General features: G+C 51.4%; 1 protein-coding gene across 1 annotated transcript in view; it reads left to right on the top strand.

Moving 5' to 3' along the window:
* Window positions 1–18,809, top strand: part of EcR (Ecdysone receptor) — a 173,721-nt gene that overhangs the window by 79,145 nt on the left and 75,767 nt on the right. The window contains exons 2-3 of the mRNA XM_050189280.3: window positions 4,663–4,904; window positions 6,511–6,745. Of these exons, the coding sequence (XP_050045237.1) occupies window positions 4,725–4,904; window positions 6,511–6,745 (415 nt within the window). The 5' untranslated portion in view covers window positions 4,663–4,724. The remainder of the gene's footprint in view (window positions 1–4,662; window positions 4,905–6,510; window positions 6,746–18,809) is intronic.

Raw genomic sequence — 18,809 nt, forward strand, 5'->3', positions numbered from 1 at the left:
TTATCACGTAACACAGGTCGTAGTTATTCGGCTATCGACGATTGTGAGAACGCGCCGTTATCAACAGCCACGATAAGGGTTGTATTTACATGTCCCGAATCCGGCGCGTTGACACGCAATGTCACAACGCGCCGCCCGAGCGCGCGTGCGTGAAAGTGCAGTTACCTCTTCTCGCGCTGGCTCCTGCTGTTCTGACGCCAAAATATGCCCCGTTTGCCATTACATCACACGGCGCATACGGTGAACAGCTGCAGCCGACTTACTCATGGATGTCGAATGATACCGCGCATTTGGAATGACACTGTTCTGGGAGAGCTTCTGTTACGTAAGCGTGCCGCGGAAAGCCAATTACCCGTGTTATCAATTTATTTATTTATTTGTCAGCGACTTGTGTATCTCCATTTGCCTTCACATGTACGCGCCCTTATTGTCTATACATGCTTCCTCATTTTCTAATATTTCCTGACCGTTAGTGAAGTGAAATGATCCATAAACATCGCGTCTGTTTTATCTGCAGTTTGCCTGCTAGGTTCGCTTCCTTATCTTTTCATCGCAAGCGAATCCTATATCGACGCCACTTGTCTCAGTAGAACGCTATAGGTCATACAATAGGACAAAAAGAACCCTGGCGGCGGTTTTGTAGCGATGCCTTTTAAAGCGGAAGTTTTACTAACCGCGCCGAGCCGAGTTTTGACCTTCATGTGACCGCATCCGCGCTGTAGCCTTGGCAACGCATCACGTGACTCGCCGCGCCGAGCTCCGGCGCCGCCGCCGGCTTGGCGCATGCGCTCTCTGCAGCTGGGTAGCCGCCTGACTACGTGACTCGCCGCGCGCCTGGAGCGACGCGCTCGCCTAGTAATTTTGTTTTGATGCATGTAAATTCATAAAAACGAAAGCCTCAGCGCTCGCCTAGTCAGTGCGAGCTTGGCCACGGATAACAGCGAGGCCGGGCCGACTTCTCTGAGCGTTGCGCGGGAGCGTGAGGCATTGAGCCGTCGTCGCCAAGCGGCGTCTGACCACCCCGCGGATATCGCTCGGCAAGCTGCTTCACTTGAGAGGGTCCGGAGCGCAACAGGCGTCGCACCGTCGAAATCAATGCAACGACCGCGTTCGCACCCTGTTCATTTGTGTTTCCACGCTGCGCATGTTCGCGGCGTCTTTGCATGTCTAGCAGTTGCACTTTCCCCGTGGCACAACAGGCGTCGCACCGTCGAACGATGCGTGTCTACCCAAGCCTAATGACAGTCATGTCTAGCCACCGACATAGGCACAGCCGTCATACCTGGCTTAACGATGATTGTGTACTTAAGTATAATAATTACAGCTAAATCAAAGGTTAACCAAGTGAAACCAAGACTTAACCCGGCTAAGCCAAGCTTTCGCTTTGCATATCTAGAGCTAGCTGAGCTAAGCCGCAGCCAATTTTTCCCGATGCTATTCTTTCTCGCGCTTCATCCGGCATCGGAGCGATGCTCCGCCCGCGTTGTCAGTGGAATCAGCCGGCCTCGAACGGTGGATGATAAATAGTGGCGTAGAATCTAGCTGAATGCGTCGCCACAATATCGCGGCCTAGTCTTGGTGCCCCGTGAATAAGCTGACAGCCCGTAAATGCTCAGTGTATCACCGGTGATTAGCGACGCATCTCGCGTCGACGTTTTCACCGCGGCGTGCTTGCTTTGCAATTCGCGTGTTAATGACGCCATCTAGGAAGGCCGACAGGCCATAGCGCTCATCGTTCCTTGAAGCAGCACGCTGTGCAATGGGAGCGTTGGCCTGAACACTAACGCGCCGGCCTGAAAGTTATCTCCTGCAGTGCGCCGGTATTATCTCTCGGGTCTCCCGTCGTTTGCGTCGTTTATCGGCTTATTAGCGCAACTGCAGTTGGCACCGTATGCTCGCGACTCCCGTGGCGGTGTCCGAACGGGAGAGAAGCGCGCACGCACGCTGCAACTCTCTCTTTCTCTCTCTCTCTCTCTCTCTCTCTATATATATATATATATATATATATAATGATCGGCGCCCGCAGTGTGCCTCGCAAATTGTCCTGCGCACACCGAAACGATTGAAATTGCACTTCCTTTGGCGTCATTTTCCTGACGTTGCTATAGGGACACCGAACGGCTTCGTAAATAAGGAGAGAGAGAGAGGAGGCGCAAAAATGAAATGGCTTCGAGATAGCACAATTCGATCGCGTTCTTTTAAAGAAACCGACCGAACGCTCTCTCCACTGAAGCATTATTTAGCTATTGCTGGCTTCTGAATCAATCTAGAGAAATGACGTTTTGACCAAGTGCTTTTCTTATCTTCCCATCATGTTTTCTTTAACGGTGAGTACAATATAATATAATGGTTGCTAGGCGGCTTTGGCGTAACGATCACGTATCATCGTAGGCGTAAAACGGGAACTGCTGCAGTATTGGTGCATCTCGCAGCATTGTCGGTAACGGCCCTTCGCGTCGTTTTATGTACTTTTATTGCAATGACCGACTGTGTTCTATTTATCTGCTGGCCGCGGTACTGGACGTGTCAGGATGTGCCATGATAACGAATAATAATTAAAAAAAATGTATTTTCTTCTTCGAGGAAGGTCCTGCAACGCAGTGACGTTGCATGCCATTTATTTTACGGTTGATAACAACGTCGCAAGGGTTTGCCACCGTCGCCGCATTTGAACATAGACAATTTCATACCATTACTAGATGGAACTATGACACTGTCTACAGGAGCCGCAAGCAGGGCTGTTCAGTCAACATGGGAATGATGACTAGTACATGGATTTGTGTATACCTTGCGTCCATATGGTTTTAAATGGCTTCGTGATGGCTTTTCTTTTAAGTACAGCGTCATAAATAATTAAATAAACATTATTACAATTGTTAGACAGGAGGATTCAAACATCGGACCTCTAAAGCACAGAAACCCGATATTGGAACCGTTACGCCACAGGATGCATTGACAAGTGGAACCACTGCAATTAGCAGCGAATATGCGTGCTCGCAGAACCTTATTGCTTTGAAATTCAGGCCAGTTTAAGCCCCGAAAAAGCGTAATAAGCGAAGCCACAACAACCTCTGAAGCCCCAAGCACGAAGATCAGACAAATCCGTGGGCTACTCATAATTCCCATGGTGGCCGAAGGATCACTGCGCCAGAGTTCCCTTTAGTAATTGTGGGAACGCCTATGTATTTGAGTACTGCGACAAGTGCGGTTGATGTAGCCTAGTAGGTCGCCAGTATGCTGGATTGGCGGAGTCATGTTACATTTAGTGGCGTACAGATATCGTTCATTGGTCGCCTTGCGAAAAAAGAATTCGTTCCCGCCCATGTTAATACAAGCAGCCAGAAGGCTCGGGAAAAAAATAATTGCGGAGAAAACTCTTAGCCCAATATCCGTGCGTCTTAAATGTGTTGTCGACATATATATATATATATATATATATAAGACGGTTCTCTTATATAGCCGCTCTTGTCACGCATGCGATATGTTTCGCAAATAACAACTCACCGCGTAGGTTTGGTGTCCTTCGGAAGAAAAAGGAGGATACAAAACAAAACAAAAAGTAAATGTACCTAGATAGGGTCATTTGTCAGCGGTTGTTGCCCGTCGGAAATTGCGTGTTTTCGCCCTTTCTCGCACGCACCTCTCCTCCTCGTATTCTACCTTAGCTAATGACATTCCGCTGCCCACGTCACCGCCGTCCTTATGTTTTCTCTTTTCCCTTCCTCACTTTTGCCGTCTCCGTGCCAACCGCGCGCACCCTCGCTGTTCCAGTCTCCGCACGGCACATGGTCGTGTGTGTGTATGACTGGCTAGTGACGTCGTCGCGATGGACCGATTGTGTAGGTGCGCGTATCGCGACTCCAGAAGGTGCCCGCAGGCCCTCGTTTCACTGTTCGGCCACTTGAATGAAGCTGTCGCTGCGCGCGCGCGCACACACACACACAACGCGCCTCGACTATTCTTCACCTGTATAGTTTCGCTACAAGGCGCGCTCGGCGTCTACTCGGCGGAGCATGTCGAGCAACCCCTCTGGAGTTTTGTCGAAAGCACAGCGACTGCTTGAGTCGAATGACGATGCCATGGCTTAAATCTCCAATAGGTCGACGAAGTGCCCTAGGTGATGAAGCGGTAATAAATACCGTAGTGAACGGGCATCGTTGGCTGAGCAAAGAAGAGAGCGCACCTTCCGCGTCAGTTTTCCAAGTTCGACTAAAGAAGTAAGGAGCCTGTCGGAAGGTTCCCCGGTGGGTGCATTATGCTCAGTTAGGCAGCGCTGCTTAACCAGACGCAAGAGTGAGAAGATGCGGCGCTTCTCGTCGTCTCCGGGCCTGCAGCATTTTTTTGCTTGCCGAGTTTGGGTGTCAATGCGGGGAACACCCGTGTGAAAGCACTGTAATCATCCTCTTTCGTTTTTCCTTTCCTTTTTTTTTTCCCACTTTCTGCGCCCGCTGACGGTTCTCTTATACGTACGTAAAATGTTTCGCAAAAATACGTCACCTCATGGGAGGTCTCTCAAGCGGGCGACGAAGGGGCACGAACCGCGCGGCTGTGTTATTGATGCGATCACGAGTGCCGCAGTTGATGTTGCCGTGCGCCAGAAGTTTCTGTGCGCGTCGCCGTGAAAAGGCGCTCATTTTGCCCCCCTTTTCCTTTCTCGTGCAGCCGGTTTGCTCGAATGGTTTCCTGGGGACCCGCGTCGTGTGGAGGCGCCGTCCGGCGGCCCGATGCTCTCTGAGCTGCAGCTGCAGCCGCTGGGGCGCCGGTCGGCGGCGGCGGCGGCTGCCCCATCCTCGGACGAGGTGGCCTCCATGAAACCCATGCTGCTGCAGGCCGCCCAGGGGGCCGGGGGCCTGGCCGCCGGGTCGCCGCCGGCACTGTCGCCCAACCTGCCCAGCGTGGTCAAGGTGCGTGCGCAAAAACCGCCTGCCTGCCGAGTGTGCGCGCGCAGTGCGGGATGACGCGCGAAATGACGCAAGTGCGCTTCTCCGCGCACCTCGTTGGACCCAACGCACGGTGGCGGACGTCGCCCTGGAAATGGAAACAAAGCGCGAGCACACGAGCCGGAGGAGTGACTGGCCTATCCTGGCCAGCGGGACTTCCTTCGCTGCTTGCTAGCCTGTAGCCTCGGCTTAATAATGGAGCCGTTACCGAGAGGAGGTCGGCCGTCTTGTGTAGGGCAACCTGACAGTGTTGAGACAGTATACTTCCAGTGTCTCACGTATCCCCTGTCGTACAAGCCAAGATAGTGCATCAAAATCAATCAATCGATTCTTATTTTCTCTTTATACAAAATTCAGACAAGTGAGTCGACAAAAAAAAAAAAAAGGAAGAGAAAGGAAAAGAAAGCTGCCTAAACAGTAGACAACAACGGTACTGTACTTAAAACCCGTCCCTTGCATTTTGAAACAATTCTAATTGGACTACGCTGCGAGTTTGAGTAATACGTGTAAAAAGTAAAAGTGAAACAAGCTCGAGGGTAGACGGCTGCGTGTTTGCTCGCATTTTCGTTGTGGCGTCGTGTGACGACTTGACGGCTTTCGCTTTTTTTTTTCTTTCTGCGATGTGTTACGTCAGACATGATTTTTTTTTAAAATTAATGGATAACTTTTTTCCACGCACGCTAGTAGACATAAAATAATTGGTGCAATCTCGTATATGACGTTCCCTTAGAAAGTCCTCGTATGCGGGCCACAGTTTCTAAACTTGACAAAATTCACTGAAGAATTGACGACTCCGCATCCGCTCTATAACTGTACGCTCTTCGTGATTCTGTGCACTTTCCGTCGTCTGTGGTAAAACTAAATGTTCAGTGCATAAAATTAATAGGCGTCTCAAGGAGAGATAGCCCGGCACGATGCCATCCGTGTGTGGCCTACATTCTGTCGACAGCCGCCATTATAGCCGCCCTCCTCGAAAACTGGCATCGGAAGTCGAGACTCTCGTTGAAACCGGCACTATATAGCAACGCGCGGGACGGGTACTGTCTTGCATATCAGCGTATGGCGCTTTTACGGCTAAAGGGGGGGGGGGGGGGGGAGCGCTAGGGAATCAAAGCTGCCGTCTTGCTTAGTTGCTTCCCAGGTGCTTTTGTCCCTGTGCCCCGAGTTGAGCCTTGCAATAATCGCGTACCGTTTAGCTTCGAGGATACTCGTCTGGACGAATTGCGTACGGCCGTTTTTCTGCGTCCGGTTTTGAATGTTGTACGTTGACGACCGACGACTAACCTGTTAACCTTCCGGGATTAGCTTACGAGATGGGCTACGTGGGCTTGTACGTATCGTGCGGTTCTAAACGATCGCGTTAGTTGCTGCAAAAAGGCAGATTGCGAAGACCCGCGTTCTAGAGCGTTCGGAAAGAAGGGGGGCCAGAAATAACGCTTGTTGATTCCACCGAAGCGAGGTCCCAGTGTCCCATGCGGAGCAGTCGAAGCGCTCGCCTGCGTGCAGCCATGTGTATGCGACGCTGCTTTGCGTATCGCCGCCCGAACGTGTCGTGTTCGTGTCGTCGCAGGTGGAGCCCCGGCTGCCCAGCCCCTGCATCGGCGGGGCGGCCAGCGACGGGGGCCCGGCGCCTTCGAAGCGCGTGCGCCAGGATGACGCCGGTGCGTGGATCTCGTCGCCGTCGTCGCAGATGTCGGTGGGCTCGCTGTCCCCGCCGCCGCCGCTACTCAACGGACTGGCCAACAGCAGCGGACTGTCGCCCGTGTCGTGCTCCAGCTACGAGACGTACAGCCCCCGGGGACCCTGTGAGTCTGGCATGCTCTCCTCTCAATTAAAGGGCACTTCCGAGAGAAAGGCTGATCATTTTCCTGAGCTGCGCGAGAGTGTAGGCACCCAGTGAATACAAACAAGCCAGAAAAGTCACACGAGTCATTCAAGGACGAAAGCTGGGCGGTGAGGTCCTCATCAGCCGCACCTGTGACGTCATATAACCACACTGTAGTCTAAAGTAAGTGAGGGCTGAATCTAGAAACTTCTGTGGAACTTTCTTTGCAAAAAAAAAAAAAAAAAAGAAGGAAGAAGAAAGAAAGAAAGGACCTATCAAATGTATGACGTCACTCTAACGTCATCGGTGTCATATTTTGGGCGCGGATATTTATCAGCGGAAACCGGAAGGTGTGGCCTTCGTCTTCTCGGATAATCAGGCGCTCATTCCCGTCGAATAATTGGTAAGATTTTTGAAAGAATAGTCTACGAGTATATATGCAGCTGACTTGGCATTTCTCCAGTGTCCCCTCAATCATCCTCTTAGCGCTGTGGAGCAGTGCGACGACGCTCTGTCTGCCGACTCGCGAGCTGAGGCAGCCGTTGTGCTGATCGCGGCCCGCGACGCGACTTGTTGCCACGACCAGATGGCGTGTCTTTGCCGAAGTCGTCGCTGTTGCATTAGTTCGTACTATGTAACGCAGACGCCAGCGGACGGTTGCCGAGCAACCTGGACGCAAACGGGTGCAGTGGATCTAGATCGGAGATTACACATGGCCTGTTCTTTGCCGGCGCGTAACTTGGCTTGCGCACTCGCCTGACGTATTTTATAGTTTTTGTTTCTTGCTTCCGAAACTGTAGCATTTATCCTATTGCGGAAATTTGAGGGCAGGAGTCGTGGAGGCAGGGTAATTACGTAGCGCAGGTGCAGAGCGCTTCGTGTTCGCCAGTTACGAAACCGGATGGCGAAAAAATACGAAAGCGGAAAAGAAGACGGAGAATGCCTTTTACCGGAATGCTGTGTCATGCAAAATGAAGAAGTTGGAACGTGCAGATTCTGACGAAAAACCAAGTGGTTTGATGAATGCCCTTGAAGCGAGCATCTGTGTATATAATCGGAGAGACGAGGGAAAAAAACAAAAAGCATATTTGGCCGCAGACTGTGCGACCGTGATAACGCGAGTGCAAATCCAGTCAAGGGCATGGACATCACAAAGAAAGCGATGCAAAGGTCGCCTATAGGGAAGAAAAGAAAGAAAAAAGAAAGAAAGAAACGATGATAGAGGATCCAAGCAGGCTTGATATGCGTCCCCCCCTGACTTGCCACTCGCGTGTAGCCGCTTCCGACTAAAAGTTGTCCTTTGTGAGCAAAGGGGCGCTGAACAGAGTGCGCAATTTCCCAGTAGCGGTGGCTCTTATCTTCAGTGTCCAATATAGGTCATTCGAGATGTAGCCGTGTCCTAGCACTGCTACACGGTGCGCAGGAGGAGATAAGATAAGCGTATACACGCGCCCTCTCGAGAGTTACAGGCATGACCCGCACATGCGAAGGTCGTGGCGTTTCTCACTGTACCGCTGCGTCAATGGCGGCGCGCTTGTCGCTCCGTCCGCAGGTGTTGGAGCCACCTCACCGCTGTTAGCGCCTCCTTGAGGTGATTATTATATCGTCGCCGTGACAGGTTATGTTGTCGTAGCGACGTCACTGCTTTGCGTTCTCTCAGCCTTTATGAATTGGCGGTTGTGACCACTGGAGTCAACCTACAGAGCAAAACCGCTTGTGCAGCGGAATTTGAATGGAAGCCTTGCCGCGCTAACATTTTTCTCGAGTACAAGAACAAAATTGGCGAACTTTGTTTCCGAGAACCGTTTGTGATTGGCCGGTGGCCATTGTTAATTATATACCGGGTGTTTCAGCGAACTTTTAAGGATTGCCTGTGGCAGGTAGCACATTTCTAGTCCTTGAGCTGGTCTGTACTCGAAGTGGCGGACATTACTTGCGCGAGAAATTGAAATGCATAATCGGCTAATTAACAAAGATGCACAAATTAAGTTTCTAGCTAATTACTTTACGGCACATATGGCAACTGACAAATTCTAGCCGTGGAGTTCGCAAGGCAGATCCACTTGCAGCGAATTCTCAGGATGGCATCAGTTTCGAAATATTAATTCCCGAACTTTGCGAAGAAATCCATTGGCGGTCCAGCTTTTTTTTTTTCTGCTTTAGTCAATGAAACGACGTTTTGTTAGGAAAGTGGAATGACAGTGCATTTCTGCCGCAAGTTTTATGGCGCATATCTCTAGAATGGTGTCATCTACACAATTCTCTTCAAGCGGATATGCCTTGCAGGTTCACCGGCTGCGATTTGTAAATAGCAATATGTGCCATACGGTAATTAGTTAAACACATAATTTGTGCATTTCTGTTAATTCGTCGATTTTGCATTTCAATTTATTGTGCAAGTAATGTCTGCCTCCTCGAGTAGACCAGCTCAAGGACTAGAAATGTGTTATCTGCCACAGGCAATCTGTAAGAATTTTTTTTTTTTTTTTTTCACATTTTTCGCTGAAGCATCCGGTATTCTCTACTACGACTGGCCGGCGCCTGCTTTTGCCGACGACTCTAAGGCATAGGGCCTGCATCTTTGCATATATGCAGGTAAAGAACTGTTCGCTTGTAAGAAATGTTTGTCATTGACCAGCTGTATTCGCTCACATCGGGGTAGCGCTTGTTCTTAAGAGCATATATGTGTTACGAAATGCTTTGCGAATACAGGCCAGTATTTCGTTCCTGTCTTGGATACCAGTAATTGGCACTTTCATACACATGACGGCGGGCTCGCCGATTATAGTCATTCCGCTTTTGCATTTGCTTGCGTCAGTGCGCCTCGATTTCTCTGCTGACATCCTTCGTCTTGGTCGCAGTTCCGTCAGCGTTGCCTGTTTTATATTACACTGCGGCTCGCGACCCCGTCTTCCTGAGCAAGGCGTGATTATGCCAAGCAGTTACGGGTCATGTACGCGCGCTTGCGTGGCTGCTCGTTGGGCTATCGATACGCGCCCGCTTGACTGCGGTGCCCCTGTGGAAAGTCGTTACCCCTCGCGATTACGAGGCTCTTCCCGCGTGGCTTTTCCACGCGCCGCCATTCTGTCGTGGATAGTCGCGTCGCCGTGCGGGTAAATCGCCAGGGGAATCGCAGATCGGTGTGGAATCGCAGAACGACTCTGTGGAAAGCACCGGTTTATACGACCTTTCTCAATCTTGGTAGCCGCAGTATACCCTCATTAAAATTACGCCTAAGGGCGTTCACGAACGTTGCAGTCGATGCTGCGAAACCAGAAGGCACATCTTTTAGCGCTTAACAGGTGAAATATTCGAGAATCGCTTTTTACTGTGTTTTTGTAGTCGTCCTCACACTCTGTTAAGATGTTTGCAAAGGGTGTTCTCTCTTATTCAGTTTTCCTAGAAGCTTTCTCTATCGGCCGTCTTCTGTATAAAGCATATTTTATTGCAGCTTCACGATGGTGTGTGGTTAGAAGGCGAACGCTGACGGCAGTTTCCGTGTCGTTCTGTGGGGAAGTGCTCCAAGATTTCCCCTTTTGTTTTGCTTCCTCATTTCCTCTATATCTCGTTTGCTGCTTCTGCAATAGCTGGCGTTAGTAGCGAATCGAAATATCTAAAATTTCGAAGCACACAAACAAATAACCCTTCGCAAATCTGGCAGAGCAAACGGCAGCGTAGGCGTTCGAAAAGACAGCGATGCAGCAACTATGACGCAGTCGTGACGTCTGCCATTTATTTATATAAAGGCACATCATCACGACCTGCGCCGATGTTTCAATACGAACTGACTGTATCCGCAGTCACGGGGCAATGAAGCGTGACCCATTCATAGCCGAACTGCGGCAGAACGTCACACATGGATGTCCATAACCAGGCAGTGGAACGGGACTGGGTTGTTTGCTTCCGTGATGCGAGGGACTCGGTGCAGGTGGCGGCACTCGTTTCGGGGACTTATTTTGGCTTGGCAGCGCCAAGGTGACTCAGTGTGTCGCGTCTGTACTCCGAGGGTGTGCGGTTCCCTAAGCTGTATAGAAGATGATGTGATAGCACTTGTTTGAAAGTTTGGGAGCGAACATATCACTGGATGCGCGAACTTAAAGGCGTGCCGTCAACACTCTTGAAGCGACGAGCGTTTGCCGGTGCAAATGCTGATTCTGTCGCGTGACAGTTTCCGATGCTATCCGTGACGGCTTTGAGGCGACCGTGTCTTACGACCGGCGATGTTACGTCTACCGTAAAGACCACGCGGTGCGTCTGTGAGCTCCAGAATATATGTTTACATCTTACAGCAACTTTTGGCGGACCGGCGTAGTGAACTCGTGTAATCCATGAAAATAAATAAATAAATAAATAAATAAATAAATAAATAAATAAATATCCGATAAGAAGCACTTTCTGGGTGGAACTTATTGTCCGGTATCGGTACTCTCGCGCATTTTCATCTTTCCTGCGCCTTGCCACCTTTTCTTGGCACCCGATATACTATCGAATCTTGCAAACTTCTTCGTGTCTGGCCCGACTACATTGTAGAAGGCGTTGAAGAACCGGTAGGGGCCGAATGTCTTTGCCACTTCGTCTCAGGCACGTGGAGCTTCGAGAAGAATCGATAAGGTCAGCGTTTTTCTCTTTGTTTTCTGTTTTCTTTTCCCAAGCGCTTGAACGGCGCAATCTTTGCATAAATGTGAAGTGTGGGCGCGCTTCTTACATGCATAGCAAGTCGTATTGGCAGGTACTCTTTCCTTTTAACATCTTCGAAACCCTCTAATGTTCCTTTGCTTCGGTACAAGTTTGCTGGGACCGATAAAAAAGAAATGTACCTGGTTCGGGCCGGCTGCTATAGTGTGAGTGGAAATCAAGTGGGCGTTTTATTTAAAATAGCAAGCGGACTGACTGCCGCCGGCGCTCTTCGCGTTCCGCCTTCATCACACGCTCTCCGAAAGCATGCCTTGTACGAACGCGTGGACGGAGAAAATAAAATAATTATGTAATATATATAGCTGTAGCTGTAGAAGATGATGTAATAGTACTTGTGTGAAGTGCTGGGAGCATGCTGTCTCCGCCGAACTTATTTCGGTCCGTCGTTCGATCTCGTCTCTGCCGAGTGAGAGAGGGATAAGCGGTTCCCCGCTGTGCCTGTTCTTTGGCGGGCGGGCGGGAAAGGGTAGCGGCACGCGCTGCGTGTGTCTGCTCCCCTTTCCACCACCATCGCGTGTCGCCCGCTTCCTTGTCGCTGCTGCTGGCCCCTGTTGATGCTGCTTCCAGTCCAAAGACAGGCGGCAGCTGTGCACTTTTAACAGCAAGCCGGGCGGAGAGATCGGAATGGAGCAAGCAGCGCCGATAGGCGGCGGTGGGGGCGGGGGGAGGTTGAGGGCGAGGGCCTAGCGTCGTGCGCCGTCCTGCGCCGCAGGCCCCCGTTGTTAAACGCAGCTGCTACCATAGCGGGCTTGCCTGCCCGCCGCTATCTGCGCTGGCAAGCTTAGGAGACGGACCCTGTGTGCCGCCTTTGCCAAACGGAGCCGGATCTGTCGAGTCGAGTTTGCCGGAAGGCTGCTTTGTCTAGACAACCTATACGGTGCCTCCGGCCGGGCAATAGAACCACGTTCCTTATGGGCGTGTCAGTTGAAGCGGGAACTGCATGGCGTTAAAGAGGTGGCTGACTTCTGAACAGAAGGAGAAAAAAAAAAAAAGAACATCCCGCGTACGGGAGCAGTTTGTACACTGACGTGGTCCCGCCTATAATAAAAAAAAAGTACTCACGCACCAAGGACGTCGTGCCAGTCTTGAGCCAAAGCTTGCTCCCGTTTAACATGTCAGTACCACGAGCGCCGCCATAAGCACTCGTGGTCCGGGTTGACCTCGCTTTGGTTAAGGGATGTGGTCAAGGCTCACCGACGTGTCTGTGACGTGGGAAGGCTAGGGTAGTTGCCAATTTACTCAAGGTGTGTTTCGAAAATGTGGAAAGGGGAGCACGTGCGCAAGAAGCTACACATGCAGACGCCCGCACGCACGCACAGGCACGCTAGCGCGAAAGACTCGAGCTACTGCTACGAAGCCTGGTTTATGGCTACGGCAGGTTGTCATGTGGCTGTCATAGCAAAGTGTCGATCGAGGCGTTTCAACTTCTTTGGTGTAGGTGCCCTTCCTGGCATTAAAGAAGAACCGACTGTCCTTCGTGACGCCTTAATTCAAGTTCGCAAGCCCTCTACTTCCCGGATCTTATCGTCGACATGGGACAGTGCTAGGATCACTTGCGCTAAATCCAGCGAGAATTAGACGTACGACAGTGAATTCGGGAATTGACTTAAAATGGCCTCCGCTACTATAGTTCTGTGTAAAGCATACTTCTGTCTCGTTCTTCGCATTTCGCCAACGCATAGCCCGAAGCGTCTTTTGTACATTATTCGCAGTCCAACGTTTGTCTCCCATTGAAGCACTAAACTCGGGGCATAATTCACCAGCCATATTGTCCGTAGGATATGTTGGTCTTGGCCAACCGACTGGGCTTTTAATATGTCCACTGTCGGCGATTAATCATAATTTATTGCGCCCTGCTTTGCGAGTACGGGCCCTGTCTTTTTTTTTTTTTTTTTTCCAGTTTAGCTGCGACACCGTTATCCGTCGGCCAGTCCGCGCACAACGTGCGCGATACGTGACCCGGTCGATTTTAATAGCGCTCACTGGCAATGCAGCTGCATGGCTGGCTGATTTGCTGCTCTCGCTTCTTTTTTTAAACTTCTTTTCCTGGGCAGCTTGAAAGGCCATTAAAACTAGCACTGCTTGGGAAGGCATCGGCGGAGGCTCCTTTCCTGGCGCATTCTTGCCTCTCGCCTCGACTGTCCCCACCACGGGGACGGTGAGCGAAATCTCCTCGCAGGGTTCCGTTGGCGTAGAAGAGACGTGACAGGAATCCAGCGCTTACCCACACGTTTCCCTTATAAACCGCGGGTGCCGTTACGACGTCCCGGCCCCGTCGCCGTGGCCGCGAGACGCAATATCTTGTGTGGCGCCAGCCTGTAATGAGGATGGCGTACACGAGTAATGAAGTCGACCGGCCATTCTGCCCACCCTCCCCCCATTTTTTTTCTTTCCAGCAAAGGAAAGAGAAAAATGGATGCGGCATGCTTGCTGCAGGTGGTTTTGGTCGATTTGCGATCGAGTGAGCGCTGGACTTGGTTCACTCTTTGATTGCTTGTGTTCTGTCGAGTCCTTGCATGCGTGAGAACGGGTGGCGTCGGCAAGTAGCACCAGCTCATACATGAGCCAGGGATTGAAGAGGGAGAAAGAAAGAAAATGCCTCGTAATTTAAATTCAGCGCGGAACGCGAGAGCGATGTAATAAACCAGTCATGTTTATCATTTTTCATCTCGGCGGCACCCTTTGCTGACAAGAGAAAGCTAGCTTCGGGTATGGGAGAGAATGAGCGGGAGCGAGAGACCACACGCGAGATGTGCCGAATGAGCTGAACGTTCAGAACTTGCAGTGAGGCTATTTGGCCGGCTGGATTAGGACGTCATTGCCGCAGCTGCTGCGGACCTGCTGCGCGTGTTTGGCTTCTTTTTCTAACGCCGGTGGCCGCCTTGGTCAGTGAAGCATGTCGCGATCGGGGAGAAGAACGCTGATTGTGTCCCGTGCCACGCCTTTCGAGGTATAGCCTCAGGCTGGCAGCTGGTTCTGACCGCCGCCGTGGACGCAAAGTGGACTGCGCAAAATACACACGCGCAGACACCTGCGAGGAAAAGCGGCACTCAATTAGGACCAGCGATATTTGCATCGTATCGTTAATTTCCGACACGAGATTAGGCGCCATTCAGTGTTTCTGCGCCGGTCCTACGTACGTGCTATTGCTGTCGTACCAGACTTGTTTATGTATAGCTTAAACCTATAGGAGACAATATTGAGTTGGTTCCACGGCCACGTGTGTTCCGAGACTGCAGTCGGGGCGTAGTAAAACACGTACCCCAACTGCGGCACCCAGCATCAGTCCGCGACTTCCTTCTTACGGCGCCCATTGAGCACGCAGACTGTTCGGTTTGTTGAAAAGGGCCCGACAGTTAAGCGCGCAATGTGAACCCAGCCTAGTTAACGAGCTCGTGACCAAGAGCTGGGACTCGCTTTCGCCATTGCCTGCACGGACGAGTCCGCACTCATTTAGGTTAATTTCTTTCGCTGCGAAGACCGGGCCCCGTGCGGCGCGGACTGGGTCCCCAGTGCGTGCGCGTGTGTGGGGCAGGACTGCGTGTCGGGCGTCCGCGGGGGGCCCCAGTTCCGGAAGACAGGGGGGTGGTGCCGGTTTTGGTTTCTGCGTGATTTCTTTCTCCGCGCGCCACTGCCGTCGTCGGGCGCTGCTGTCTCCGCCCGGGCCGGCGCGTTACTAATTGGCGGCGCATTTCCGTGGCGTCCCGGCGGAGGCCGGGGCTCGCTTCTCTGTGGCGAGGCGCTGCGTTTTTACGCCGCTAACGACGGCCACGGGCTTCCAGGTCGCGACACGGCTCGCCGCCGACCGAACAATGGCGGCTGCGCGCTGCTGCCGACGCCGCGATGGCGCTCCGCTGTTGTCTCCGATGAGCGTCGGCAGCGGCGGCGGGCATTCGCGTGCACGGCCGCGGGGCGTTGCCCGCCGGCACCGCGGCTGGACCAGCTCGTGTGCCGGCTTCGCCTTGCCTCGCCTAATACCGCGCAGCGTTATGGAATGGGTGGAGATGGCATCGCCCAATTACGGGTTTAGAAGTACCAACGCTGTACGCGCGCTTGGAGGATGCATCCCGTTTATAAATGACGCATACCTTGGCAGCGTGACCTACGATATTGTGATTTGACAGGACGTTACAGTCATGGCTCGGTCCTCTCGCGAGAGTATCATGTTGATATCTTTAATTTCCTGACATCGATGAAAGCGTGACGTGTGTCATGTGTATGGCGTTGGATCTGTGTTCCTCACGAATCCAGGGATGCTATATATAGCGGGATGCGCCGCCATAGGCGTCATCGAGGCCGCCAAATTGTTGTACGATGAGCAGGGGGAAGAGTTGTCTCGATCCGTATCACCAATAGTGCAGTGCAAGCTCTGAATAGGAAAATAATATGCCATACGTGATATCACATGAATACTTGCACTAGCAAGGGCTGTCTTACGGAAGAAGAAGGGGGCATTAACGTTGCGTAACGCTGGACAAGCACGTATTAACCTTTTAAGCCCCGATCCCGAGCTGTACTCGTCATGGGAGGTTGTACCGATATTGCTAATGTCGAGCCACACTCGTTGAGCCTGATGTTATGCTGCTCCCACTGCCAAAGTTGAATTAGGATCGGCATTGGGGCGTGAAAGCTGGCCTCAAGATCAGCGTTTTTCATTTTTTTTCCCCAGTTCTAATCAGAAACCAATCAAGTACTATATGTTCGTAATCAGAATGGCATAGAAAAATTGACCACATAAAAAAAATTGAGAAATTCGATATCCTTCCAGAATTAATTTCTGAACATGCTTTCGTCTCTGGAAAGGCACAGTTGCGCCTAGGAGCCTCCAGTGCGTCGATTACGACCCGCTGATCTGCTGGTGCCAGCTCTATAGCCTTCCGGAACGCCGCATGCTTTCGTTGAGAACCGGTAATGTGGACCTCGTTTCTATATATACGAATGACCCGGCTCGTTCGGCCGTTACGCCGATTGGCAGCGAAGGTGTCAAGCGAGAGGACCCTGTTGCGAAAAGCTCCGGGCCGACGCTTGGGCCGTCCTGCCGCCCTTTGAGGTCGAGGCCGTGAGCAAGAGCGACCGGCCGCCCGGGCGCCGCCCTGACCGCGCGCTCGCGGCGCCGTAAACGGCGCCATTGATCTCGTCCAGTCTTGGAATCTAGCCCGTGGCCTTCCGCAATTCGAACAGATGGGCTCGCCTCTTTTCCTTGGAGAAAAAAAAAAGAAGGAACGCCGTTTGGGTGCGCGGCGATTCAACTGCGAAGCGTTCCTCGAAAGCGTTTGCCGTTCCTACATGCTCGGAACGTCGCCCTCTCGGCGGGAGGGAGAGGTTCGCTTCTGCCGCCGGTTAAAAGACACTCGGTGAACCGCGATTCCCTCGGACGCACGCGCCCCCGTGCTTCCTGCGCCGCTATCGGAAGCGAATGCCGCGCAGCTCTTTCCAGCTTGCACGAGCGACCCTCGGTAGCGGTGCGCTTGGTGCACGTGGTAGAGGGACTAACTAGACACTCTTTTGAAGCTAACCGTGCGTTGTGACAGACCGTGTCGACCGCGTTGGCGTCGCTGCGCAGCACGGACGGTGTGCGCTTTCCCTCGGCTTTCGTCGTTTATTTTTGTCCCGGCTTGCTCGCCGTGTCGCATGTCTGGCAACAGGTCGTCGGCTATAGAGTGTCAGCCGCGTGCTACCATGTAATGAGGTGCAACAGTATCTGGCTGTTGTATTGCCGGAGTGTGATCGCGCATCCCAGGTTTGTTTTCGGGCTAATTGGCTGGGGAACGACTAAATGACTTCTTTTGTAACTCCGTGGGATCACTGCGTGACGCGCCTCCTTCAGGTTGCAAGTTTTTCTTGGTTTCTGCACAAGTCCTGGGCGTTTCCTTTATTTTTCGAGTATCTCCTTCTATTAACCATATCATAAGAAGCCAACAAACAAAAACACCAAGGACAGCATAGCGGAAATTACTTGTACTTACTAATTGAATTAAAGAAAATGATAAATAAATGGCAATGAAAGTGGATGAAAAAGCAACTTGCCGCAGGTTCGGAGTGATCCCACGTTTTCGCATTACGCGTGCGATGCTCTAACCAATTCAGCTACTGCGGCGCCGTTTCCCCATCCACTTTCTTACAGGTATTTATGTTTTCTTTACTACTAGAACTAACCCAGCCGCCGTAGCTCAAATGGTTAGAGTATCGCACGCGTAATGCGAAGGCGTGGGATCGTTCCCCACCTGTGGCAAGCTTTTTGTTTTTTCATCCACTTTCATTGCCATTAATTTATAATTTTCTTTAATTCAGTTAGTAAGTACAAGTAATTTCCGTTATGCTGTCCTTGGTGTCTTTGTTGGCTTCTTATGATATGATTAATAAAAATCGGGCCCCTCGGTTACCCCCCTTTCTTCTCGTTCTTTCTGTTAGCGTATTTCGAGCGCGGAGCAGTGGCTTCAGTGCTATACAGCACCATCTAGCAGACTTTTCTTTGTAATTTTCTGTCTTTCTGTCCTGTACTGTCTCTAAGCGTTCCTTTTTGCGGGATTGACATCGTGCCCTTTCGATCATTATTTCTTTTCCTTTCTTTTATTTGTAATAATAATAACGTCATATTGACTTGGCGAGTTGGTCTTGTTTCGCGTCATTTCGTGTAAGCTGAAACAAGCCCGACCTAAACGAGGTTACAGGGGGAAACAGACGACAAAAGTCGTCTTGCAGAGCCTGTTTCCTTTTTCGCGTTACCTAATTCTGGCCTGTATCAGCTCGCATTGTTTTCGGCGGTGGCTTTGGTTGCAAAGCGAGCGTTTCCGGCCGTATAAGCCGCAGCGAAACAACAGCCCTACTGCGCACGTGTGCCTGTTTTTCAAGTCTTCCCTCGCGCTTGGGGATTCCTGTAGTCTGAAATCTGTGGGCTACAAAGAGAAGCGAGTAAGAGACACACTCTAGGTAAAGAAAAAAAAAAAATATCAGACGCCGTTGCACGGTATAGTCCGGCTGCCATTCAGAAGGCAACAGCGTAAAAATCTGCAGTCTCCGCCAAAGACAAACTAATTGGGCCCTTTTCATTGGAAGTACGGCGCAATCGCCGACTCCGCTTGGACTTCCTTTTCTTGTCGCAGCGAAGTAAGAAAAAGGAAGGAAGGAAGGAAGGAAAAAGTGGAGAAGGAAGGCAGGGAGGTTAACCAGTTTTGCCTAACCGGTTTGCTACCCTACACATGGGAGCGGGATGGGGGGGATGAAAGATGGGGAGAAGAGATAGAGGGCACATAACACGGCACACACATCGTTGGTTACAGTCTGTCACTCTTGTGTGGTACGTGACATCACTGTCACAGTCGCTTGTCCAAGCCCGTATCCTTCATAAA

The sequence above is a fragment of the Dermacentor andersoni genome, chromosome 2 (genome assembly GCF_023375885.2).
Source record: "Dermacentor andersoni chromosome 2, qqDerAnde1_hic_scaffold, whole genome shotgun sequence".
Taxonomy (NCBI): domain Eukaryota; kingdom Metazoa; phylum Arthropoda; class Arachnida; order Ixodida; family Ixodidae; genus Dermacentor; species Dermacentor andersoni.